The sequence below is a fragment of the Apium graveolens genome, chromosome 10 (genome assembly GCF_009905375.1).
Source record: "Apium graveolens cultivar Ventura chromosome 10, ASM990537v1, whole genome shotgun sequence".
In the NCBI taxonomy this organism is placed as follows: domain Eukaryota; kingdom Viridiplantae; phylum Streptophyta; class Magnoliopsida; order Apiales; family Apiaceae; genus Apium; species Apium graveolens.
Genome location: NC_133656.1, coordinates 216444269 through 216472048, shown reverse-complemented (window position 1 = coordinate 216472048; position 27780 = coordinate 216444269). Strand labels below are relative to the sequence as shown.

Below are 27780 nucleotides of genomic sequence, written 5' to 3'. Positions count from 1 at the left end.
GGCTATCACGGGTCATTGTCTAATAATATTTTAGAATACATAGCATATAATTTAAGAAATTTTAGTTTGTGCCGATTTTTTTAGAAATAAAGTATAGCCCCTAATAATTCAAAATAAAGTGTACGAAAAAATATCCGTGGAAATAGCTTATTCTCAATCATTTTCTAGCCCGTTAACTAAATTCGAAAGTAAAAAAAAATACATTTTAACTTGATAAAGCTCTGACATCATTTGTGAAAAACAGTCAAATTTTGAGTATTTTTAGAAATTAAGTGACATTCTGATGCTGAGTTCAGAATAATCTCAAATATATTAGTCCAAATAAAAATTTGAAATAGTTTTACCCGTAAGTATACATAATAGTACTCGGTTTATCTTATTATTGTTGATTTTTATAACTTTACAGTCAATTTGATTAAATGACTAAAGTAGAAAATATAAAAAGAAATAGATGATTAAATTTTGGAGAAAAATATCTCAAAGTACGTACTTAAGAGAGTTATATGAGCACGTAGTGTATTTTTAATAGTCTAATTTTTTAATCAAATTCTGTAATCATAAAAATACCCATGCATTTAGGAGCATTAAGCCCTGAAAATATTCGTTAGTCACAATATATATAAGTGAAATTCTTAACGGTACCCTTGTACTTTTGGCTTTTCTAGATGGTACACCAAATAGTTTTGACTTCCATTTGGTACCCTCATATTATTATACAATTCTGAGATGTACTCCTCCCGTTAAACTCTGTTAATCAAAAGTTTAATTACCCATGATTAACTTTAAAATAAAAATAAAGTAATAATAAAAATAAAAAAACATAACGCTTATACAGTGTCAAGTCGGGTTAGGTTCAGTTTTAATAATATGGAGAATTGGGGATTAGTTAAGTGCGATTAGGGTTCTTCTTAATCCGCTTCCACAAAGTAATCAATCCTTTATTCCAATTGAGGTATGTATCCTTCATCTTTAATTTCACTTTTGTTATATGTGTGTATCAATAGATCCGGACTGGGGGCAAGAAAAGCTCAAATTCTTCTAGCAAAACAATCAAAAGCTCATGTTCCACAAACATACCCAAATTCACTCCCCCATCCAGAAAATCTGCATAAAGGAGTGGGGGGCACATGATAGTACATATAGCTCTTGGGAGGACTACTCCTAGGCCTCCAACTCTATATAACTCCTGGGAGGACTACTCCTAGGCCTTCAACTCTATACAGCTCCTAGAAGGACTACTCCCAAGCTCCTAACTCCATATGACTCCTGGGAGGGCTACTCCTAGGCCCCTAACTCCACGCAGCTCCTAGAAGGAGTAGTCCCGCACACTACCGCTCCTAACCAGCTCAGTCCCGCAAGCCTAACCTTGGTAAATCCCAGCACGTGAGACGTTGGCCCAAGCACATGATGGGGACAACTGTCACACATCAATCATGGGAATAATCAGGGCACGTGTCAGAGGATCCTCAGAACATTCCGCGGCCAATCCTGCGCTGACACGTGTAAAGCATCCACTCCAGCCAGGTGTCCTCCACTCCCAAAACCAATGGCTATGATCTAAAGGTACCAACCCCAAAACCCTACCCTTGGGCTATAAATAACCCAAGAAGGTGAGGTTTTGGGGTTAATCATTCTTTCACACTCATATACACGCACAGCCACCCTGCATTCATATTCATCTTCATCTTCCCAAAAAGCTAGTTCTTACTCTCACGCCGGAGGCGCCGCGGGACTCCAACCCCCCTCCGGTGTTGTTTTGTAGGAACCAACCACAGCTACATCTCTACAGCGGCGAAGGATCCAGGACGGCGTCGAAGGAGCAGCCCCGCCACCAGGAGTTATCAGAAATAAAATACTCTTACTTAAAAAATATTAAGTAAAAACTAATAGCCAAGCATGATTTTGAAATATGCCTAATGCTAGGATAAGTACTTTTGTTATTATACCTTTTTTGTAGGTAGAAGGGTGAAGGGATTGGCAAACAACTTATATTGCTTTGATGAATAACACGTTAGAATTAAAACCAGTAAGATATGCTCCTCTTCACTCTCGACCTTTGTAAACCACAATTCTCAAGTGCTTGTATAAATGTAGCACTCTAAGAGATCACTTCTTTTCAATTTAAATTTCTTGTCCAAGTAACAAGTGTTGGTATATTGTTATACATTAAAAGGTTTCTACAGTTGATAATGCATGATAAATTCAGCAGCAACCTTAAGAAGCTATACAAAGGACTAATTTTATTTTTGGGGTTTGAATATGACTTGCCAATACTGCATTATGAATCTTCGACACTGCCAGGAACATCGATAGAAGTACTTATATTCATACTTAGTTGAACCAGATAGAATTAAAAAAAATGTTGTGGAGGATAAGAATGAAGCATCACATCATACTATTTATTTAAATTTTGAATAGCATCGGTTCTCCATTTTGGTTCTTTTGGTACCGGAGTATAAGAAGTCCTTCAATTTTTACAATATATTTGGTTACATATGTGGTCTATTAATCTAAATTTGCTCTTTAAAACTTTTTCTGCTCACTACTCCACGATACAGGTAGCAAACTAGCAATCAAGATCTATCAATTCCTTTAGAAATGTAAACCTCTTGTCAAGTTAATTTTCATAGTTGATTTCTTCGAACAGAAGAATGAAATAACATGTGTAAGAGGTTACCGCATCAGTACTTCTACATTCAAGATTTACCTTGTTTGAGCTCTTTCTTATTGTTATTTTAGGTTTCTCAATGGATGAGTGACAAAAGGTATTTTCAACTTTCACGTGGTGATGTGGCTGTCCGGCTGGACTTGATATCCAGATTTAAAGGGATTGACCAAGCTGTGATCTATTTTAATGACATCCCAAAACAGATGAAATGTGCGCAGGTCTATGGTTCTCTTCTCAACTGCTATGTTGAAGAAAAATCCATGGAGAAAGCAGAGGACCTCATGCAGAAAATGAGGGATTTGGGATTCCTAAGATACACATTGTCTTATAATAACATGCTTAGTCTATACTGCAAGACAGGCAACTATGACAAATTGAAGCCTTTGCTGCACGAAATGAAGGAAAAAGGCATTGTCTGGGACAAATTTACTTACAGTATCTTGTTGGCTTCATATTCTGCCAGCTGCAGCATTGAGGATATTGATGTAATATTTCAGAAAATGGAATCTGAACCTGAGTATCGTCTGGATTGGGATAGCTATACCAGTGCTGCAGATGCATATAAAAACGTTGGTTGTGTAGACAAAGCTTCTATGATGTTGAAGAAAGCTGAGGGACTGATACAAACTTCCAAGAGAAAGAGCCTTGGATACGAATTCCTTATTACACACTATTCCGCAATGGGGAATAAAGCCGAGGTACTGCGGCTATGGGAAGTTTACAAGAAGCACGGAAAAATCTACAATACTGGCTATAAAAGTATGATAACCTCACTCTTAAAGCTTGATGACAAAATAGGTGCAGAAAATGTTTTCGAAGAATGGGAGGATAGTCAGCTGAGCTACGATTTTCGGATTCCAAACTCCTTGATTAGTTATTACTGCAAAAAAGGTCTTATGGGAAAAGCTGAAGCTCTTGTAGAAAGAGCCGAACAAAGGAATAAAAAACCTATCCCTTGTACTTGGTATTTTCTTGCCACAGGTTATATTGGTTGTGATCAACCCCAGAAAGCAGTAGAAGCAATGAAAAGAGGCATTGCAGAGTGTCGACAAGGATGGCAGCTGCCAAGCAAGGATATCCTGGTCGCATGTTTGGAATACATGAAAGGAAACAATGATGTTAAGGAAGCAAAGGAATTTGTAAGGTCCCTTGTTGCTAAGGATATTGTTTCCGCTGACATTGAAAAGGAGTTGTTAAATTATTTTGAAACTGACAAAGAAGATATTAGTGGATTTATGGAAGGAGATTTTGACAGACAAGGTAAAGTGCCCGAAACTTGAAAGCTGCAGCAACATACCACTTTTGCGTAGATGAATAGCTTAGAATATTAAATTATGGTAATATGGGAATGGCGTTGAGGTAGGTTATGGTTTTGTTCTGTTTAAGAGTTATATGTCTGGTGCAGAACTCATCTATGGTTTGTATTTACCATCTATCTTGCTTTGTTTTGCTATAAAAACTGTGAACAGCTAATTAAATGAATTTGAAAACATATTTCTCTAGATAATTTGGTTAATTTGTAATGTCAAATTAACTTTTAGTAATTTTCATCGAACTAGAAAATCCCCGGCAAAGATATCAGTGGTTGGGGGCAATAGCTTGAAACAGTAGTTATGGTAGAAATGGGAGTCTGTGGAATGGATACAATTTTTAAATTAGTGCCACAATTCATATGTATTTTTCTATGACATATTGCCTTTTTTAATACTTGTGTTTTGTTAGCCTGATGCAGGATATATGATCGTGTTCTTTATATGGATAAGTTTGTAACTAATGTGTAACAAATTGCTAGTTAATTTGGACTCATATGTGCGGAGTTAGATTTGGTATGCGTTCAATGTTGGATTTGAATATTATAGACGGTATCAAAGTTATCCCGGAATAGGTGTATTTATGGGATCAATGAGGACATCGATCTTAGGGTGTTTTTAGCATACTACATTGATAAGGTTAAGGGTTAAGGGTATTCTGGTGCTTCGTATGGACAAGTTTAAACTAATATATATCAATTTTTTAGTTTTTTTCTATATGGTGGTTGGTCAAGAGCTTGATATCATGTGGCCGTTTGGGAAATCTTAAAATAAGTAAATTATGACTTAAAGTGAATAAGTGAGTAATAAGTAATAAGTTAATAAATATTTATAAGTTATATAAGTGTTTGGATAATTTAATTTATAAATTAGAATTGTTTTTATTTAAATGAATTAAAATCAATAATTTTTATATATAATTATCTTAATTCTTATATTTTAAGTTATATTAACATTTAAAAAAATATATTCTGAAATTAAAATTGATAAAAAAATGAAAAATAAGTTGAGAAAAAGTATGTTGTTACCAGCATTCAACTTATCATTCAACTTATCAGCTTATAAGTTGTGAATTCAACTTATAAGTTAAATCGACGAACACTCGTCAATATAAGCTGTTACGGCTTATAAGCCAACAAGCTGGCTTATAAGATTTGTCAAACAGACCATATGTAGGCAGACCATATGTAGGCCGACATTGTACGCCAATAAGTTGGCTTATAAGATTTGCCAAACAGACCATATGTAGGCAGACATTCTACGCACAATTATATAATAAATTGAATAATCATAAAATGAGCCAATAATTAATTGGAAAATAATCAAACAACCTAACTGGAGAACCTACATGTGTAAATGTAGGCAATCTTGCATAATTTTTGTTCAAATTTTAGTCAGGGCAAACAATCAAACAATCTGTTCTATGATTTGTGCACGTTGTCACGCCGAACTTCTTTCTAACTATTCTCCAGCCTGTATCTTGTAAAAGGACTCGACAACAATCACTACCACATCAGGTTAATGATGTTCTATTTACTCAAGAACCTAGTATATTAAGTAAATAAGGAATTTAAGGTGTGAAATTAACTTTTCATAACTTGAAAGATTAGAGGAGGATGGGAGAGCCTAACAGGACTTACACTTATCCTCTGCGATCTTTTGAAGTAGAACTAAGTGTCAGATGAATGTAAATTGTCTTGGTATTAAGCATAGATGAGATGAGAATAGTGCACTCGCTGATGGGAGAGGAGATGAGAGAAAGTATAAAGAAATCCAACGAGCTTCGCTGATTGATAGACGACGGATGATCTTCATCAAACAATGATCAGTTACATAAGTACGAGTGAGCTACATAATATGTTTCCTCCTAAATAGTGTTGCTAAGGTATGAATTTCCCAGAAACTGGCAAGCCCGACTTTGCTCTTGTATTTTTTTAAGAACTAATAAAATTGACCTTCATATCACTAAAAGATTGATTTCTTCACGCCAAATCGCCAACTCAATAATCCAAAGGGCTTGAATAATGAAGACAAGTTATACATATATAAGAAACGATGATAATGAGAATGAGAAGACAAAGTAGCGGGAGAGAGTGTGCTTGAATCAGTTTATCTCATCTCTGTGAAGATGGTCATCTAAACCTGATTACAAGCATACTTTGGCATTCCTACAGACAGCAAATTACCTACTGTACCTCTCTTTTTCCTTTTTTGCCAAATACATATTCTGTATCTAACATGAGTAAATCTACTTTCATTAACTAGAACATATCTGGAGATTATAGCTGATTCTACAGATGCACTCTCATACTTTCCGTTGCGACTTTCTATGCAATTCCTTCATATGTTGAACCGCTACTACGGCATTGGCCATTTCCTTCAAAAACTTCTACAACGCAGAAAAAATATGTTAGGAGAAAATGTTTGGATTTGAATAGCTGTGGTAGAGAATATCCAGATATAGGACTCACAAAGCACAACAAATCAACAATGTTAATTTTGCTATTTCAAAATATCAATTTGATGAAATGTCAGTATATCTTATGCACATGCATATCTTCTGATGCCTCTCAAAATTTGTGCTATTGCAGGAAACAACCTAAGGTTTGGTATGAGGCTGGGTCTTCATGAATCATAATATTACATGATTTACATCTGCTCTTGCAGATATACTGTTTACAAATAAAACATATCTCTGAAAACCGTATTCACAATGTTTGAACTCCTATCTCCTACGACCAAGATGTCACAACGTTAACTAAGTTAATTTTTAAGTTGAGACACTGGAGACATAATATATTCTTGCCTTTGGCCTTGATTACTAGGTCCGACTTGACCAGGTTAAAGAGGTGCATGGGCGAAGTTTGGAATAATTTCATTATCTGAAAAAGATCTTTCAATGGTTGTTGATTCATAGGTACACTTTCCAGCCTGCATAAAACCAATTACTTGTATAATTTAATTGTACACTTTATATAAAAGCCTACAGATGTAAAAGATGAATATTAATTAAATCAAATGTTGAGTTTGTTCCAATCAATTAAAAACCTTGTTATGTTCTCTGTTCTTTCCTGCAAAGTGGCCTTTTACTTCATGATCGTAGAAAGTTTTGGCTAGCGAGCATCTGGTGCACTTTTCTTGTCTAATGCATTCCTAAGCAAGCAGTTTCAGATTGTCATTATTATAGATCAACAACACATAAACAATATATATGTAGTGAAGTTTACATAAAGAAAAATGACTTACAAAACCCAGATGGCCACTTTGCCCGCACTTGTAACAAGATGCTAATGCCTGACCCTCGTACTTAAAGCCATCGCAGCAGAGGTGCCCAAATTCCTTGCAAACATAACATTTTATAGCCTGTTGACAAAGAACACAGCTGTTCAAAAAGGGGGTTTCAAAGAGTTCAGGAAAGTTCAACTGTTCGGGAAGTACAAAATAATCTACTATCTAGAACCCTGACCTTGAGATCTTCAGAAGAATAGTCACTTTGACATACAAACATATGATGGCCTAAATTTCCACATCTCAAACAGAAATCTAAAATGTTATTGCTCGATGATTCTTCAAGGCAATCTCTAGCAAGGTGACCTCTTCCTCCACATTTGAAGCATTCACGGCCCTGAACAAATTTCAGTGAAGGAAAAAGGATCTTTAGATTAGATTGATGGATTGCATTTGCATTAACAATATTTCTCCACTTGACAGTTCTATATAGTAATTGACTCCTTGTAAAATTTATAGGTAAACCAAGAATATGCTTATCGCAATAAATTCTCCTTACTATGATGGTTGAACTCGAGATGGGTTTGGCCTATATATTTTAGTTTTTACTTTATTCTCACATTTATAATTTGGACTACGTAATAGCAAGAAGTTCCCATATGTCATTGTTATTGGAGTTAAACGAGTACTATCATACAACCAGTACAGGACTCTGAAACTATGCCAAGGATACAATCAAAAAATTATTTTTTTATTAATTATATCAGATTAAATTATTATTGGATTTGAGGGGTGGGTGGACTTTTCTGCAAGATTGCTACCTGGCTAAAATCTGAACAAAAAATATGCAACTTTGCTAAAAGAAGTGCAGAAACCTGACCCCTCACAAGTCACAGCTACAATTTACACATACTTTTGCTATGTTCACTTCTACCTCAGTGGATTATTAAAACTAAATCATGTGAAGTGTGCTACATCGAAATAAGTGGAGGGATATCATTGGATCCAGAACGAGCCACTATGGTAACTCAGATCCTATAAGCATACATTGAAAAGAAAATTACATGTGCTAAGATACCTGGATGCAATGCTTTGCAGTATGCCTGAAACCTCCACATAGATAGCATGGTTTTTTTCTTCTCGCCTTAGTACGCTTTCGTGCTTTGTGAGCATCTTCGCCCAAACTGCTATTTGGGAAATCAAAATATCTAGGTTTTCTCTGTTGAACAAAAACATCACCAAGGTTTAGAACTCAGAAAGCACTCAATATTACTTTCACTATTATATGATCCTCAAACTTCAACTCACAAGAAACACTCGTAACATTAAATTATCCACCTTTTTCACTGATCCTGGTTTCAATGATGGCGCTGTTTCAGCAGCTTTAGTTGAGTCTCCATGCTTAACTATCTCTGCTGCCATATCCTAAAGCACCAAACTGTTCGTAAAACATAGTAGTATAAGATCTAATGAGAAGGGAAATATAACTAAGACAAATTAATACACTTACTCCACAATCTCTTCTATCAAACACTTCTTTCACCTCCCTCACATGTGTCTCTCTATGTTCAATTTCAGGATTTCCACTGGTGGTCCCCAAACATGCAGTCTTCTCATGTCCTTGCGAAAATAAAAAACCAGGATCAATCGCTATAGCACATCTTGAGCCATCATTAGTATTAATCTTTTCAGCAGCTTCCAGAGCTTCAAGAATGCTTCCCCCTGGTTCATCAGCTACACAAGCAACCTAAATACATGCAAAGAATAAATTTGAAATTTACTGCACAGAACAAGCAACTACTTTCATGCGAACAATCTAAATTAAGTGCACACACATGCACAAAAGACCCTGAAACACAGCACAATCAGTACATAGATATGATTCTCATCCAGGCACAAGTAATTGCAGTAGCCTAAGGTTACTGGATGGTCACCTACATAAATAGACTTAAACTTGATCGAGTTCACAAAGCTTTAACATGAAGACATATTGCAGATCTGTAATCTAGTATTATTCTATTGTCCATTATGTCAACTTTTATGAAATACTAATGTTTACAATTTTGAATCAGGGATTCGGACTAGACAACCAAATACAAGTATACAGCCTGTAGTGGACAATATGATCCATGGAAAGCCCCACGAAAACTTTCCACAGCTTAGTAGTTCAAAATTATATGCAAGTGCAACTATATTATTTAAGAGTTTCTGGAAGAAAGTTATAGGATAACCATAAACTGATACAAAATGGTATATGAAAGCATACATCACATTTTATAACAGATACAAGGTTGTGATATGTCTCATGTGAAATATAGATGTTAGCAGGGCTCTAGACTTCCAAACAGTTGTTGTGTCATGTGACTTGCATATAAAAAATCGCAATTACAAAATAAGTAAATTAATATTTCAGCTATGCACACTAGCAACAAGCCAACAACGTATACCCCAAAACTTCAGATCAAATGCTAATGAGGTTGTAAATATAACCTGCCTCTTCAAAATAATAGACTACCTAGAAAGCAAGTGTGCTTGCCACGCAACAAAAAAAAGGGGGCAAATCATATTTAGAAATTGAAACCGAAATATGAAATCTGAATATTTAGTTTCACCAACAGAAAGTAATCATTGTTCAAAAGGCAAGAAAATGAGATATATAGAAAAGAAGTTGAGCTTGCTACATGATATTCATAAATGTATTAACATACTGCTGAATTTTGGTTGTCCTCTGGTCCTTTAACCACTTTGCTCTTCCTATTGTCCATATTTGTGGCCTCACAAGCAAATAATGTGACACCTTGGGAGCAGTTGCTGAAATCTGCATGCATTATATACTCTTTAGCTTTAGTCTGGTACTTGTACACAACAGATTTGACACGGTCACCTTTTGTGACCTCAACTACTCCTTCAATACAGTTTTTCTTCTGTACTTCACTTGATTCTTTAACATCCTTCAAACCAAAAAAAATCTTGTTAAGTGATGATCTCCCATCATTATAGTTATGACTCATGTTGACATCAATAGGTGAAATTTAATTAGGACTAAAGTCAACTTTGATATAATATAAAATTTTCCTAAGCGTAATTGATTGATAATAAGTAATTAACTCTTAAATGGAATTTATATTATTTAACACTCCCCCTCAATCGTATGCTTGAACAAACATACAGCACACTGAAGCAAACAAATAAACAATTAAATTAAACAAATGGAGGTGGGAGGACACTTCATGTTATGTAACCAACTTCTAATAAAACATTAAGGTGCTCGAGGGAGGCCTTAAATGGCTTATATATTATTTACGGTACTTGTCTGCAAGGGAAAAGTGAATCTAGGTTTTTAAGGAAATGAAATAATTTAGGTGTTTTTAGTAATAAGAAAGTAAATTTTAAAGGTGCTTAGAAAAGGCTTTGCGGCATGCCTTCTTCGACAGAACAGTCCATTATGCACACAATACTTTAGCTTTTACAGAGTTGGTGGTTACTAAAACAACCTATAGAGGAAATACTTGTTATACATAATATATAACAAACAAGATAATAAGTAAGCAACACATAAACTTCATGGAAATCACTATGCAAGAACATAGTTAAGTGACAATAATCTTCCCTTAACTATATGAATAGAATAAACATACTGTGGGGGCATTGCTAAATAGTTCTGTCTTCTCCAATGCCTTCTTCTCAATTATTTTGGTGCTCTTCTTCATTCTGTCTTCCGAAGCAAGCCTTGCAGAAAGTTGAGGAGATATACCTGCTATTGCAATCATTCTATACTCTTCCGCTTTAGTTCGATACACATAATTGTCTCTGTTTATACCACCATCAGATCTAGCACCTTTGTTGGTCTTTTCTCCATTATTACACTCTTCCACTACTTTACTGCAGTCTCCACTTTGTGCCTCACTGGTGTCTGGTAAAGCCACATTAATTACATGCATCGATGCCTTATCTTCTGGTGTAATGTCTAGCCCCTGTGAAAAGTGCTTTCTATAAATAGTTCAAGGTGAACTGATTAAAAATATATACAATTATGCATAAATTTACATGGAGAGATGATGACAAAACAGAAATGTATTTAACAAGATACTCCCTTTAATCAGATAAGCATTCAGCTCCACTGACCAGTTGGCTCTATAATTCTAATGTTTGAAACTGCTGTAAATGTAAATGATTTCGTAGATGCATAATTATTAGGGTAGTAAAGAATATAACAATGTACTATCTTTTCATTCTTTATAACTTTTTCTAGCAATTTGAGACTCAAAATTGACTAATTTACTAGGACCAAACCATGTGTCTCTAAATAAGTTATAGCGAGTGTATCATATTGATAGGAGAATAAAGTCATAGGTACATCAAATCCAGTAAAGATACATGATTGCATAAGAAAACATACATTTAGGATTTTTGCATCAGATTCCAAGTCTTTCATCTTCTTAAGGAAATATCGTAGGTATTTCTAGTTATAAAGAAAATATAATTTCAACTTGATGAGAAGCTTTCTGAGAAGCCTTCTTAGATACTTTGGATTTTTTCCATCAATTTTCTGAAACAATCAATAGAAGAAGTGTTTGTCACTTATTTATGTATCACACTTAAATGTCTTTGGAAAGAGAGCTGATGTTTTTACAACTCTGCATTTTTTTTAAATTTATGCTTGGTGATAAATAGAGTATCATGCAAACGACTTACATATTTTTGGTAATAAAAGTATAAATGTAATAGCAAGGGATTCAAACCAATCACAAGCAGGCAGGCAGGATTATAACTAAGCAAACACGGAATCTGCAGGGAAGTCACTCAAGTAAGAACATAGTAGTACAATTATATGGATGGAATAAACATACTATAGGAGCATCAGTTAATTGTTCCCTCTCCTTCTCATTTCTTTCCGCTTTCTTCATTCCGGCCTCGGGAGAAATCATTGCAGAAAGTTGAGGATATGTACCCAGATCTGCAATCATTTTATACTCTTCTGCTTTACTTCTATACACATAGTTGCTTCCATTTGTACCACAGCCAGATCTAACACATGTTTTGTCTCTTTCTGCATTATTATAATCTTCCACTATTTTACTACCATCTCCACTTTGTACCTCAGTAATTAGTGGTTTAAAATTTGTGTTGCTGCTACCATCAGTTTTCTGAGGTTCAACCTCTGGTAAAGCCACAGAAGTTACATATCTTGTTGAGTTGCTATCGTCTGGAATTTTGTCTGGCTCCTGTACAAAGTGTTTGTTAATAAATAACGCGAACTCACTGAATACTATACATGTACACTAGTCTGTGATTGCGTCTTTGTGCGGTTGCCTGCGCGCAGGCAATTGTAGATGTGTATTAGGAGAGAACAGAAATGTCATCAACAAGGCAGTCTGTAACTTTCAAATCAGAAGTACATTCACCTCCTTTATCTGTACAACTTTAGTCTTCTAGACTGCTCTTAATTTAAATGATTCAAGTAAATGCAAAGTCAAATCACAAACATATCATAAAATTTTACCAAGTACTGATTGCGTGTAGTTCTTATAACTTTGAACACCAATTTCAGATTCTGAATGTCGACAAATCTACTAAAATCAAACCATGTCTATATCTAAATACATAAAACAGAATAAAGACCATAAGTACATCAAATATAACTACTGATATATCATATGTAACTGCATAAGAAAACATACACTAGAACTTCTGGCATCAAGTTGGAAGCCTTTCATCGTCTTCTTTCTCTTCTTATTCTCTTTCTGTCTCTTTCTTTTCGTGCTCGAATTCACGGTCAAACTCACATCATAATCACGTATTCTAGCAAGTTGATCTGATGCACTCTGATCCTCCAACATCTTGTATTCTATTTCAATAGCTCCACAAAGTTTTCGCTCTAGAAACCAAACTCACTTCTTTTTACAGCCTTTATCAATCTGCAAAACACCAAGCTACTAGTAACTTCCAAAATTCTATCACAATAACCAAGAACATATCCAAACAATAAACAATCTTTAATTAAGTTAACACACTGCTCAATCACTATAATCTATCAAGCTACAATCTTTACTACAACTCTTCAACATTCTTGAAATTTAATATAAAATCCACACATTTACAGAGCTGGCAGCAGAGGCATCATGTAATATAACAATTTACTAATACTTGGTATCAAAAAGAACATCCTAGGTGCCAAGCATCTGCATACATATAACATATGCAAACACATGTATATCAACAAGAAAATAACTATTTTTATAAGAAATGTGCAATGAAGTGAAGATTATACATACAGGGTATAAACAATTTAATTTGCATGTTTTATCCTGGTTTTTGCTGTGAATTACAATCACAAGAATAGTGTTTTGAAGGAATGGTTTTTATTAGAGCAGACCTTCCATTTGTGATTTGTATGTATAGGTGAGAGGTGAAATGTTATTGTTTATGATATGTATGTAATGTAAGGTAGATGCGTCTCCTGATGTGACCTAATATATTTTTTTTTAAAACGAAACTAAAACAAATATAAAGATAAGTAAATTAGTTTTATTTTAACTTTTTTAGGTATTTTTTAGTTTTAAAAATAAATTAAAATAAGTGATAATTAATCTAAATTTGACATATTTTTATTTCAAAAATAAAATAAAAGTAATTTATCTTCTATTTATTTAGTTTCTTACCTTTTAAAAAACTCCAAAATAAGACCATAACATTTAGAAAGTTAAGATAGTTAGGCTTAAACATCTTACACAGTACAACAACACATATCTGAGATCTTCTTCAAGTTTTATAGTTATGTTGTATAAAATGGTTTAAGTTTACATTAATAGAATTTACCAATTATTTATAATGTAAATAATATATATCATAAATTAACTTTAATAATATGAACAACTCCATCGGTCTTCAATTTCTTCACTAGTTTAAATTGGGTGTGTTTGATATAAGAATAAATCTTGGCGTACATATATATTCACTACGAACTCACTATCTATTTTAGGAGTTCTAACTGCTTTTTCTTATCACCAAACGTGATTAAAATCAATTTCTTTTAAATTTTTATTTTGCTTTGTGAGAAGAGTTTTTATCTATAATAAAAAGGTGAAATTCGCTTTTTTAATTTATTTTTACTTTTGTGTCATGTTTACTTTCAATTCTCCATTTTTTTGGGACCAATTTATTAAATAAAGGTAAAGTAAAATATATGTTCTAATATTACTTTATTAAATAATATAATCTGACATGAATTTTTTTCTTAATGTCTTTTTCAACCAATTTCCATCTAATCACTATACATAACAAGGAGAATAAAAATAGAGCGTGACATGCAAAAAAGTGATGCATTAAAATTTGATACGTAATTAAAATTTAATATTATAAAATGTGTTTCACTTTTTCATTTATTTTAAAGGTTGGTTCATGAAAAAGAAGATAATTGACGGTAAACAAAAATAAAATAAAATTAGCATTTCATTAAATTAACATAATTATAAAATTATAGAAAATATAAAATTTAACTTTTTACTTTCTAAATTTTTCATGGAGAAAAAAAATAAGAAGCCAAACTAATTTGATTTTAACAACAGATGTTCAAAGAGAAAATATAAAATAAGTACAAAGTACAAAGTGGTGGGTCATCATAACTCCTAAAGTAGTGGTAGTGAAAGTGAATTTGCAGTGAATATGTATGTACGCAAGATTTATTCTTGATATAAGGAGGGTGTTCGGTATTATTGTTGTACACAACAACATCAGTTTTTTAATGAAAAATAACTGAAAACGTGTAAAAACTACTGTTAATTAGAGAAAGCAAGTCCTTACTATTTTTGATAGAAAAATAATTTTTTTACCTTTACGGGAAACAGTTGTTGATTTAAATATGTAACTTCATCAGAAATATTATTATTTTTAATTTTTATTACATCAAATCATATATCAAAAGTATTATTAAACAGTTGTCTGGATTTTTCAACAACACTTTTTTCACTAACATTTTTTCTAACAATACAACAATTTTTAAGAGTTATCCCAAACATAGGTAATAATTGTTTGGGTAAACAATTATTGTCATAACAGGACTTGGTAATTGTACGAGTAGATAATTAGTATCGTAATCAGATTAAGTATGTCGTACGGGTTAAGTTTGTGTTAGGCCTTAATTAAATGTAGAAGGGATTTAATACACTATAGCAATCGATTCAAAATATAATACAATAATATAAAGAAACGTTTTTATTTATATATAAAAACTCATAACAAGTTACAAGGTACTCTATAAAACAAAGAATAATATTCTTGAGAGCCGTTAGATTACATCAAAAATAATAAAGTTAAGCAACGTGTATAGTGGAAACCTAACATGTGTTTATATAGTTATACAAATACACTATCATTTACAAATATATAATCTACATGAACCGACATATCTTCACAAATAGTATCTCACCAAACAGAATCAGGCGCCTCCTCATTTGCAGCTTGACGGGCTCTGATATATATATATATATATATATATATATATATATATATATATATATATATATATATATATATATATATATATATATTGGTGATGACAAAAAGTTGATATGCAAACTCTGATAATATCATCTATGTCATATGTTGGTGGATGATAAACTCTCATAATATATTTTGACAGCATCAAATATATATAACAATTTGAGATGGCTACATATGCATAATTATATTATGTTTGATATGAGTTGAGTGTTTAAGATGTAAATTTAAGTATTGTTCGAGAGCGAATGCTTAAGTATTGTTACGCTTAGGTATCATTGATCGGGTTTGGAACACCATTAAGTTGTGTTATTGTTTGATTGTATGTTTGAGTATTATTTGTCTTAAGTATTTGGTACATCATTGAGATTTTATGTATTAATTGTATTAATGATAATTGTTTGGAATAATAATATAAGTCGGGACGTGATTTTCACGTTATAAAGTGGTATCAAGAGTCAAGGTTCGTGATAGATCGTGTTGGAGTAAAGTTCGAGATTCAATTGACATGGCAGATTACGATGATGGATTTGATGACGAAAAGACTCATAATGTGGTAAGAGGCAAAGTTACGTACGGTTTGGCGGTTGGTCCTTGCACCGTGGTTCAATTTATTCGAACTCGATATTGAAAAAGATAAATTATATCATCGCAATTATTTCAATGTTTTAATCAACATGTAAAAATTTTGGATGATTCTATTGTTCTTCTTTAAAAGGCCGAAGGATTGAGAAATTAAGGATTGGGTAAATCATCATATGGAGGAGCACTGATGGTTGATGCATGTGATTTTGTAGACGGATATGTTGTTATGATGAAAAACGGTAGTTTGGAGGTCACTTTGCATGTTTTATTGATTCTCAAAACTTGAAAGAACGAGATGAATAAATTATTGTTTGAGGGGAGGCTCGGCGAACATGGGTTGATGTTTTGATGGTTACTTAATCGGGTTTCCAACACCGTTGAGACGTTATTGTTTGATTGTATGTTTGAGTATTATTTGACTTAAGTATTGGGCACATCATTGAGATGTTATGTATTGATTGTATTATAGATATTTGTTTGGATGGGTTTTTCTGCGTCAAATATTTTTTGTGTATACTCCGTGTTGTTTATTTAAATCTCATAGATTTGTGTATATTCATCCTAAAAATAATAACAATTATTAATTTTAACTATATAATTAATATCGTTTAAGGTCAAATTATAATCAATTTGGTGACAAAAAAAATTGGGAAGGGGATAAACATCTAAGAATATAATAATTTGGGTTAAATTTTTAAATTTTTTATTTTTCAAAAATAAACCATTCACTAAACTTAATTATGATACCATATTAAGTATTCATTTGTTTTTAAACTTTAAAATGATTGGTTACTTAACTCGAATTTCGTCAACAACATATCAAAATTAAATATCTATTTTGCTAGTTTTTAAAAAAAATATACACAAACACTTAATTATATTTTTATTGTAACTAAAATTATTATAAAATATTAAAAAAAGACTCATACATCTTACGATTAATTTGAGATTATTAATAGGGTACCAGAACTAATCTTATTAATAGTTGACAATTGTTATTTAGTTCTCAATATACAATTACTGTATATAATTACTGAGTTTACTACATCTATTCAAAATAAAATTGAAAATCAATAATTATCTGACTCGAAATGGGAACATACAACTTAGAAAGGCATTAAAAGGCGAGCCACCAAAAGTTGTTTCGCCTAAAAAATCAAGCCAACAAGATTTCCCTCGCCACTGCAGACGTAATTGACGACGATGTTTCAGGATGAACTGTTATACTCCATTAGAGCCGATTTTAATTTTGATATTTTATTTCAGATATAACGACCATCCAGATTAAACTCGTAATATATTGCAGTACCCAAAAGCCTTATGAGCTTGCTTTCGGTTCATTGGGCCGTGAGGTCCAATATCTAATTGATAAATGAGTTATATGATATGTACGACATAATGAATAAATATGAGTTATGATTAAATGGGTTGAGTCGAGAGTTTCATTAAGAGGTTACGGGGATTTAAAGGTTATCCAATGTAATCCTCTAATATTTATAATTAAATTTTTACATTTTTTATCATTGAAAATTTTGAACTTTCTTCGTCCTCGTAGTGTGAACATGTTAATAAACTTTTTTTCGTGACTCTGTTGTAAACTTCAAACTTTAATTTCATATTTTAATTCTTCGTATATATCAAGTTTTTGTTCTTCTGGATTTATGTGCTTCATTTATATATATATATATAATCTTGTGTTAAGTTATCGTTATATTTATTATATATATACACGTTATATTATACTCCCTACATCCCACCCAATTGTGTATATTGGGGACGGAGACTTGACATGCACTTTAAGACTCTTATAAAATGTAGTTGCCTAAATTTTTATACAAAAAATGAAAATTTTAAAAATAAATTAAGGAACTATACTTTATATAATGCTTAAAATAATTTTCAGATATGAGAAAAAATTGGAAAGAAATGAGTGGGACGGATGAAATTCTTAACATATATATTCCCAAAAATTATAAACTAAAAGGGCATTTGATTAATGATTAATGAGTCTAATTAATCGCCTTTTAATTTAATTTCATTCTCATATCTCTCAAAATGGGTATATCATATATTACCCTTGCTAATTTCATATTATCTCATTCTAATACATCGTCATTTACATATATAATACATAAAAAATAATACGTAAATATTTTAATTTTATTAATTTCAATAATATATAACCATTATTTTTATAATATAATTTTACGAAATAACAAAATAATAAAATTATAAATATTATAATCAGTCCGTGCATCGCACGGCTTATAAGCTAGTATATACTAGTATGAAAACTCGTGCGAGGCACGAGTCATGTTCTAATATAAATTTTAAATTTTGATATTTTGTGGTGTGTGCGATATTCATTATTGGGTGATGAATATGTTATATTTTAGTTATATAATTCCCTAGTTATAGATGAAAACTATTCATAATTGAAATATTTTTATTTTGCGAAATGAGTAGTGTAGATACTTAATAGTTTACAAGATTGTGCACAATGTTTATAAACCGACTTACTTGTGTTTTTGGTCCATGTTTGCAAAGTACAAGAGTCACATAGATAACAAAACTGTGGACAAAAAATTTCTTTATGTACCCAATTCATAAAAGTAGAGTTTTTTTTCTAACTTATCCATACATAACAGTTCTTGTGTAAAATATTTATTGGCACATGATGTGATTTTCGTTTGAAATGTGTATTGATACATGATGGTCTATTTATCAAATTCCCTTCTCTATAATTGGGTTGATGTGTCCCTGATGTTCTTCATCGATTCAACATATGTGGGAATGTTGTTTGCAATTCAGTGAAGGTATGCGCTACTTTATAGTCTAATATAACTTGCTTGTTTTATTTTAAATCATAAGGTAATATAATATAATTTGAATAAATAAATACAAAAAAAATAATGTGTTTAAATATTTTTGATAAGTTATAATAATTAAAATACAAAATATTTCTATAATACGCGACACGCATACACACGTATCACGTGTATGAGTGGAAATATAAGATTGGGTGGGCGCGTGATCTGATTTTCATATGTAGTAGTTTATAATTATTTTTTATTTTTTTATCGTACTTAACCCGTTGCCGCTACCCTTCGGGTGCGCACTGGGTAAATCCTACGGGCTCACGCAATAGCCTGCAAATCACGTGAACCAAGGTAAACCGCATTTAAGCGACATGCTCTGACTCAGGAGATATAATCATAAATTCTCCTTCCGTGGGATTCGAACCCGTGACCAAGAGGATAGTTTTTCCCCTCTTTAACCAACTGAGCCAACCCTTGCGGACTTAGTTTATTATTATTATTATTTAACACTACTTTGAAATATAGTCCATCTATATATTATATATAATTTATTCATATTATAATGTGAAATAATATATTATAATACGAATTAAGATATGTAAAACTAAAATGATGATAAAAATTGTTAATAAATCATAACAATAATACCAAATATTATTTCATTCACGCGACACACACACACATACATACCATATGTATGATTAAAAACACAAGTAACGTAATTTTTAGTACAATTATTTATGTATAGTAAATTTTCATTATTATTTTATTTTTACACTAAATTAATTAATTTAGAATTGTATAAAGAGACCTTATATGATACATAATATATTGCAATCTGAATCAATAAGTATACAAAATTGATTAATATTAAAATATTTTATAGAAACACAATAATTAAACTATCAAAAATTTCTTCATTCATGTGATATGCACACTCCTATAATTTGTATGATATAAAACACAAATGAGTGATTTTCAATTGGTAAGAAATTATCTAAATTAGTGTATATACTCAATTTCGAAATCCCTAAGTATTAATTATATTTTAAAAGTAAGCACAATGATAAATTTGTCATTATATTTTTATTCATGCGACATTCATACACACATATAATTTGCATGATTAAAAATACATGTGAGTGTTTGGTCTAGTGGTAGGAGATGTGCAATCTAGTGTATAGACTCAAGTTCGAATTCATTTAAATAATTTTTTTTTAAAAAAAAATTGTAAGTCTAATGAAAATTTAGACATTTTAAATTAAATAAATTGTCTTAATATTTATATGGAATAAAATGTCTCTTGAACAAATAGCCACATGTTGGGCTATCACGGGTCATTGTCTAATAATATTTTAGAATACATAGCATATAATTTAAGAAATTTTAGTTTGTGCCGATTTTTTTAGAAATAAAGTATAGCCCCTAATAATTCAAAATAAAGTGTACGAAAAAATATCCGTGGAAATAGCTTATTCTCAATCATTTTCTAGCCCGTTAACTAAATTCGAAAGTAAAAAAAAATACATTTTAACTTGATAAAGCTCTGACATCATTTGTGAAAAACAGTCAAATTTTGAGTATTTTTTAGAAATTAAGTGACATTCTGATGCTGAGTTCAGAATAATCTCAAATATATTAGTCCAAATAAAAATTTGAAATAGTTTTACCCGTAAGTATACATAATAGTACTCGGTTTATCTTATTATTGTTGATTTTTATAACTTTACAGTCAATTTGATTAAATGACTAAAGTAGAAAATATAAAAAGAAATAGATGATTAAATTTTGGAGAAAAATATCTCAAAGTACGTACTTAAGAGAGTTATATGAGCACGTAGTGTATTTTTAATAGTCTAATTTTTTAATCAAATTCTGTAATCATAAAAATACCCATGCATTTAGGAGCATTAAGCCCTGAAAATATTCGTTAGTCACAATATATATAAGTGAAATTCTTAACGGTACCCTTGTACTTTTGGCTTTTCTAGATGGTACACCAAATAGTTTTGACTTCCATTTGGTACCCTCATATTATTATACAATTCTGAGATGTACTCCTCCCGTTAAACTCTGTTAATCAAAAGTTTAATTACCCATGATTAACTTTAAAATAAAAATAAAGTAATAATAAAAATAAAAAAACATAACGCTTATACAGTGTCAAGTCGGGTTAGGTTCAGTTTTAATAATATGGAGAATTGGGGATTAGTTAAGTGCGATTAGGGTTCTTCTTAATCCGCTTCCACAAAGTAATCAATCCTTTATTCCAATTGAGGTATGTATCCTTCATCTTTAATTTCACTTTTGTTATATGTGTGTATCAATAGACTCCTGTATATGTTCACATATGTTTGAGAGGTTATACCCTTCATCTTGTACTGATATTTCGTATATAAATGAATTGATATATGTATGTTTATATGTATCTTATTGTTAAATTTTAAGGTTTTGATTTTGATTTCGTATATATATTGCACTATTATTATAGCATGAGTGATCATAAGATTTTACATTTTGAATGGAGGGGGTATAATTATAGATATTAAGGTTGAAATTGATAAATGCACATTACTGGATTTGGTTATGGATTACGAAGATGAAGCTAAAAACAGGGGTATTAAGTTGAACTACAGTTATCCAACTTTTCGATATGTTTATCAGATGAGCCACAAGAAACTAGAAACAAATGCCGAATTGATGATAATGTTTGAGAGGTTAAAAGAAAAAAATTCTATTAAATTAGTGTTATGGAGGGCTTGCAATGCTACTTCTCAATTTACATTTAGAAAAGCTATGGAAAGACTGAAAGAGGCAGGGGTGATAGTGTTATGACATGGTTTGCAAATTTAGGTGAAACATGTACTTGGAGCAAACATAAGTTTGATCCAAATGTTTGCAATGACTCAAACACTAGCAACTTTGTTGAGAGTTTCAACTCTACTCTAGGAGTTGATAGTTGCAGTGCATCACAGGCTACCGAGTTCAACATTTCTCAGCTTAGTTCATCTCATATTTAACAATGAATCATAACATATTTTGTCTGTTTTTAAAAGTTTAATTTGTAGACTTTTTTGGTCATTACGGTCGAATCTTTTAAATTTATAAGGTTATCTTGTTATATATTTTTGGGTCTTTTGAATGATTATGGATGGATGTTTTGAATGGTTATTGGATGGACCTTTTGGTTGATTTCTATTTTTTTTAAACTTGTTATCATACTGTTGTTCTATCAGCTTAGGCTTGAACTATTATTAATTGTGTTTTATACTGTTTATGAGGTAATTAAACGTTTGATTAACAGGGTTTAACGGGAGGAGTACATCTCGGAATTATATAATAATACGAGGATACCAAATAGAAGTCAAAACTATTTAATGTACCATTTAAAAAAGCCAAAAGTACGAGGGTACCGTTAAGAATTTCCCTATATATAATTCCAAATATTAACTTTTTCGAGACACACAATCATATCTAATATATGTATGATTAACAACATATATGGTTGCGTGACTTAGTGGTATTATGTTGTGTAGAGTATTTTTAAGACCGGGTTCGATTTCCACTAAAAGCATGACAAATGTAAAAAAAGACAGATAATTAAAAATTATTCGCTAGTCACAGTAGATATAATACTAAATATTAACTTCTTCAAGACACACAAGCATATCATATGTATATGATTAACAACTCATATGATTTAGTACCTTAGCGGTATGATCTTGTATAGAGTATTTGCAAAATCAGGGTTCGATTCACACCAAAAATATTTTTTTTATAAATGGTAACTATAAGGGTAATTTAGACATTTCAAATTAAATAAAATGTCTCACCTATGTTATTGAATAAAATGTCTCACCAATGCCCTATGTTGGGCTAAACATAGCAAATGTAAAAAGAGATAGATAATTAAAAAGTATTCGTTAGTCACAGTAGATATAATAGTAAATATTAATTTCTTCAAGACACACAAAGATATCTAATATGCATATAATTGACAACTCATATGATTTAGTACCTTAGTGGTAAGCTCCTCTATAGAGTATTTGCAAGATCAGGGTTCGATTTCCACCAAAAACATTTTTTTATAAATGGTAATTATAAGGGCAATTTAGACATTTCAAGCTAAATAAAATGTTTCATCATTTAAATTGAATAAAATGTCTCACCAATGTCCTATAATAAAATATCTCATCATTTAAATTGAATAAAATATCTCACCAATGTCCTATAATAAAATGTCTCATCATCTCACCAATGCCCTACGCCGGGTTATTATATATATAATAATAATAGATATAATAGATTATTCAACATATCAATGTCATCTGTTTTGGCCTAGGAGACCACTAACATTTTGAAATGCACATGAGACTCACGTGTGAAGTCAATCTCAATTTCATAGCCGCTCATCATCTTCTTTCTTCTCGTTGGGATCAAGTCTTCCTTTATCTCTTCTCATTTTCTATTTTTATCTCTATTAAATATTTTTTACTTAACGTCTATCGACCTTCATGCATGTCAAGCCACGATTTTATAATTAAACAAAAATTGTGTGGGTATAAGTATTTATCCATATCCAAAGTTTGTAAATAAACACAGTATGAACGTATGCTTGCAGACGCAGTTCTTTGCTTTAAAATTAATATTACTTTTATTTTTTTTAACTATGGCTCGGGTGTCAGATTTAGGTATATTATAGGATTGACGTTTAGATATTTCAACCCGTTTCGGATTGTGTCGAGTTCATGTTGAACTATAAATTGGACCGGATACAACAATCCAATACGAACTCAAAATTATCATCCCTATGTATATGAGTTAAAAATTAGTAAAAATCTTAAAAAATGATGATTGAAGAAAAGGTGATGATTTGTTATGTATGATTCAATTTAAAATCAAACACATAAGCCATTCAATTTCTTAAAAATAATATCACGGGTAGCGAATTTATACGTAAAATAAATTTGAAATACCGCGTGTCCTGTACTGATTAATTACAAATTAATTAATAATAGCAAACCTGCATTCACATAAATCTTACCAATAATTTAGTACCAAATTTTGATATTTAATATGTTACATTTAACACTACTCAGACCATATGTAAAATCTTTTTGCAAGATGTATGCATACCTATTTTCATAGGTCCATGTTCATGCAATTTATTGTCTTTTATCTCTACCATCTTTAAGAAATGTATTTGAAATTAGTTAGTTTTCATAAGTTTTTTTAAAAAGGCCGTATGTATTTTTTTTGTAAAAATATAAATTTTAATTTTTCGGCAAGAACATAATTTTTAAATTGTTTTACCAAAATACAAACTTAATACAACCTCAAATGTAACAGAAAATAGCTTAAAATTATAAATTTGGAAAAAACTCAAAAAAGTGATATGCTGGGTAGTTCTCCAATTTTTTATGTTTAATTATGAGTTTAATAATCAGTTGCTCATTTGAGTTGTGCAGCTAGTAACTTGTTAATATGTTTTGTGATTGTATTTGGAGGAGATAAATGTCTGGAAAAAGGCAACAGTAGCCTTTTATTTATATACACACACCAGTCAGGCAGAGTGTAGTCACCCCAACCTTTCAAACTCAAATAGTCATTACAAACGTTTAAAACAAACACAGACACAGTAGCAAGGTCTTATGAGATGTAAAGTAGAAACATATTTAACGTCTTCTTCACGAGTTACCAGAATACCAGTAAACTACTCCCCGGACTTCTGATGATGAGTGGATTCCTTGGGTGGTCTCACGATGAGGACAGGACATTTTGCATGGTGCACACAGTAATTGCTCACACTTCCCAAAAATGCCCTGCATTAGAAACATATAATTACCTGAGGTGGTGGATACCCATATTATTTTACCAGTAATTGGGAAGAAGATATGAATTCGAATCTCAGCGGATCATAATTTTGGAAAGGGAATGATTTCGAGATTCACAACTTGTTAGATATATGATGTATTTCAAATTTTGTAATTAACGTTAACAAAAGCAATAAGCATTTTAGTGGATTTTTAGATTACTCAAACAGTCAAACATATACTCCTAGAGTCCTTTGATACTACTGTCTAGTTCCATCTAAGTCCGGCCCTTGCACTTAAATTGATTCTAATTGTTAAGTTAACTGATGTCCTAAGACCTCAAGTTGTGAAGTAGGTACAAAATAATGCTATAAGGGACTGAACTAGACTATGATTATTGATCTTCAAGTACAAATGTTCATGAGGAGGCAAATTTGTTCCCAGTGGCGGAAACAAAACATTCATGTAACTCAAGGCCTCCTCTCTACATTTGTTGTTTTTACGTGAACTTGTGAAATTTCTTTATAGGCAACTTCATTTCTTGACTTGTAAATTGTTAAAAATAAGTTCAATCTCACTTGAAGAAAGTAAGGGCATGTTTGACTACTAGCTTATAAGCTACTTATGACTTATAAGCTCGTAACAACTTATTGATAAGTGTTTGTCGACCCAACTTTTATAAATTGAATTTAAAGTTGATAAGCTGATAAGTGGAAAGTTGGCTTCCAACTTATTTTCATTTTTTCACTTTTTTCTAAAGTTTTTATTTTAAAATATAAATTTTTAAATATTTTCTAATTTAATATTCATGAACTAAGATAATTGTATGTAATAATTGTTTATTTTAATTCATTTAAGTAAAAAAATTTCTGACTTATAAGTTAATTTATCCAAACATTTATAGAATTTATAAGTATTTATCAACTTATCACTTATTTCACACTTAATCATTTTAAATCATAAGTTACTTATTTTAAAATTTTCCAAACGGGCACTAAGTAAAATTCAAATTAAGTTAATTAAATTACCTTTTGATCATTCCAAGTCCACGGCTGCCCAGAACAAGAAGATCAACATGAGTCTCCTGAACAATTTGACAAATCATGTCCTTCGGGTCCCCTTCAAGCAGCAGACTCTCTGCTTTTACATTCTTGTCTTTGCACAGTTTCATCGCACGACCAAGTAACCCTGCTGCTATTTCCGACTGTCCCTTCCTTACTGAGTCTACCACGGTATTTGCTGCGTAAATCCCTGTCCCAAGAACAAATTGAGGCCCTGATAAAAAAATATTACTACTTCACCTTCTATATGCGCCTGCTAAAAATCATTTATAGTACAAATCTCAAGTCACAATACCATGACCACAGTTCAGTTGGTCACTATATTACAAACAAAAGTCATATAACACAGATCATGTGTGTGTGTAATTCCTGACTGCACCTTTCAATCAACCTCACTCAGGTATCTGCACAAGTTACTAGTTGCCGTCTCCTCGAACTTCTTACATTTCATATAAATAGTATTGATATTTTGCCTTATTTGGTAGACATAATACTAAAGTAGCTAGTGTTATTCGAGATTAGTATGCCATCTCTAATTATGAATGGTTTTAAAATAAGAGATCTATAATACAAATAAGCTAATTAAATCAAAATCAGATTTGATAAATCAGAGTTCTTCAAGTATATAGGTAGATCATAGCAAGTTTGTAAGAACAAAAAGATTGCTTTACTATGACAAGAATGAAAACAAACCAGGTGCACCTGCAGGATAGACATATTGGTGGAAAGGGGGCATGACATGAACTACGGTAAGCGTCTCAGAATCCTGCTGGCTCGTCTCTGTAGAAGATTGGACGGTGCTCGAGTTTTTGAAAAGATTATCAAGAGCCCACTGCAAAGCATAAAAGCTTGACTCACTGTTATCAATAGCCACCAATACCTTTCGCTTGTTCTTCTGTTCCGCCTCTGGTACAGGAACTAGTGGCTTCTGCAACTCCGGCGGCAGCTCGGTAGGCTCAACTGCTGTCGTGCTCTCCATTCTCAGAAATTTCACAACCAGGTTATGTGTTGTAGTGGTAATAGAAAAAGTATTTGGTAGAGATGTTATAGAGAGGACGAGAAAGTACATCACCATCTGTAAATCATTTTACTAGCATATTTTAATTTATTCACTATATTTAATTGCTTTTTATATTTTAGAACAATAACTAGCGCATTTTAATTTGTTTTGAAATTTTTACATCTATATTTTTATTTTAGAAGTGCACTAAATGTGTGCAAAAAGAGGTAGAATTGCAATTTTGTATCTTGGCCGCCAATCTTAAACTTATCCGATCATTACTTTAATTCCTAAAATGATTCTTTAGTAAAAAAATGAACTCACACAATCATCACTTTGAACATGTACGTGTCATGAAAAACCATATACGTGTCCCAAGCTGAAGAACTGAACACTACGTGTTGATCATGAATTACACACGTGGCAGGCTGAGGATATAAGAAATTATATTTCCATATTTATCTAATAAAGATAAGTTTTTATGGCTAAATATTTTTTAATAAAAAAAATATTTGAATGCAGTCCTACAAATAATATAATCATAATTTATATTTTGTATATTTTAAACTCTTAAAAAATAAATTAAAAAAAATAATTAGTTATAATAATATAAGTTTCGTATTATTTTGATTCCTAACTGAAAAATAATACAAGTTTAAAAAATAATGTGTTGTCATTTCAATTTTAATTCTAATATTATGTGCAAATATATATTGTACATTGAAATTAATTTTTTACATAATTTATAAATATAATTTACTAAAAAAATATATGATTAGTAAAATATAATTTAACAA

General features: G+C 31.5%; 3 protein-coding genes across 11 annotated transcripts; 1 reads left to right on the top strand and 2 right to left on the bottom strand.

The window, feature by feature from the left end:
• Positions 1-701: 701 nt before the first annotated feature.
• On the top strand, positions 702-4356 carry LOC141693599 (pentatricopeptide repeat-containing protein At2g20710, mitochondrial-like). Its single transcript, XM_074498741.1, has 2 exons — positions 702-2026; positions 2740-4356. The coding sequence occupies exons 1-2, from the start codon at positions 2000-2002 to the stop codon at positions 3946-3948; spliced, it is 1236 nt and encodes a 411-aa protein (XP_074354842.1). The 5' UTR covers positions 702-1999; the 3' UTR covers positions 3949-4356.
• A 1599-nt stretch (positions 4357-5955) lies between these two features.
• LOC141690283 (uncharacterized) lies at positions 5956-13631 on the bottom strand. Of its 6 annotated transcripts, XM_074494983.1 has the most exons (13): positions 13482-13631; positions 12888-13124; positions 12057-12431; positions 10845-11180; positions 9915-10157; positions 8717-8953; positions 8545-8631; positions 8285-8425; positions 7445-7603; positions 7225-7341; positions 7027-7131; positions 6785-6909; positions 5956-6367 (listed from the first exon to the last, which is right to left on the bottom strand). In XM_074494983.1, exons 2-12 carry the CDS (start codon positions 13044-13046, stop codon positions 6820-6822), a joined length of 2049 nt encoding a protein of 682 aa, XP_074351084.1. In that variant the 5' UTR covers positions 13047-13124; positions 13482-13631; the 3' UTR covers positions 5956-6367; positions 6785-6819. The 6 variants fall into 6 exon arrangements, with proteins under 6 accessions (XP_074351084.1, XP_074351085.1, XP_074351089.1 ...); XM_074494984.1 differs by lacking the exon at positions 6785-6909; XM_074494988.1 differs by lacking the exon at positions 6785-6909 and having other exon boundaries at positions 7027-7120.
• A 10993-nt stretch (positions 13632-24624) lies between these two features.
• LOC141690254 (uncharacterized) lies at positions 24625-27080 on the bottom strand. Of its 4 annotated transcripts, none has more exons than XM_074494953.1 (3): positions 26677-27080; positions 25951-26197; positions 24625-24931 (listed from the first exon to the last, which is right to left on the bottom strand). In XM_074494953.1, the coding sequence occupies exons 1-3, from the start codon at positions 27056-27058 to the stop codon at positions 24823-24825; spliced, it is 738 nt and encodes a 245-aa protein (XP_074351054.1). In that variant the 5' UTR covers positions 27059-27080; the 3' UTR covers positions 24625-24822. The 4 variants fall into 4 exon arrangements, with proteins under 4 accessions (XP_074351054.1, XP_074351056.1, XP_074351055.1 ...); XM_074494955.1 differs by having other exon boundaries at positions 25951-26173; positions 26677-27079; XM_074494954.1 differs by having other exon boundaries at positions 26686-27079.
• Positions 27081-27780: the final 700 nt, after the last annotated feature.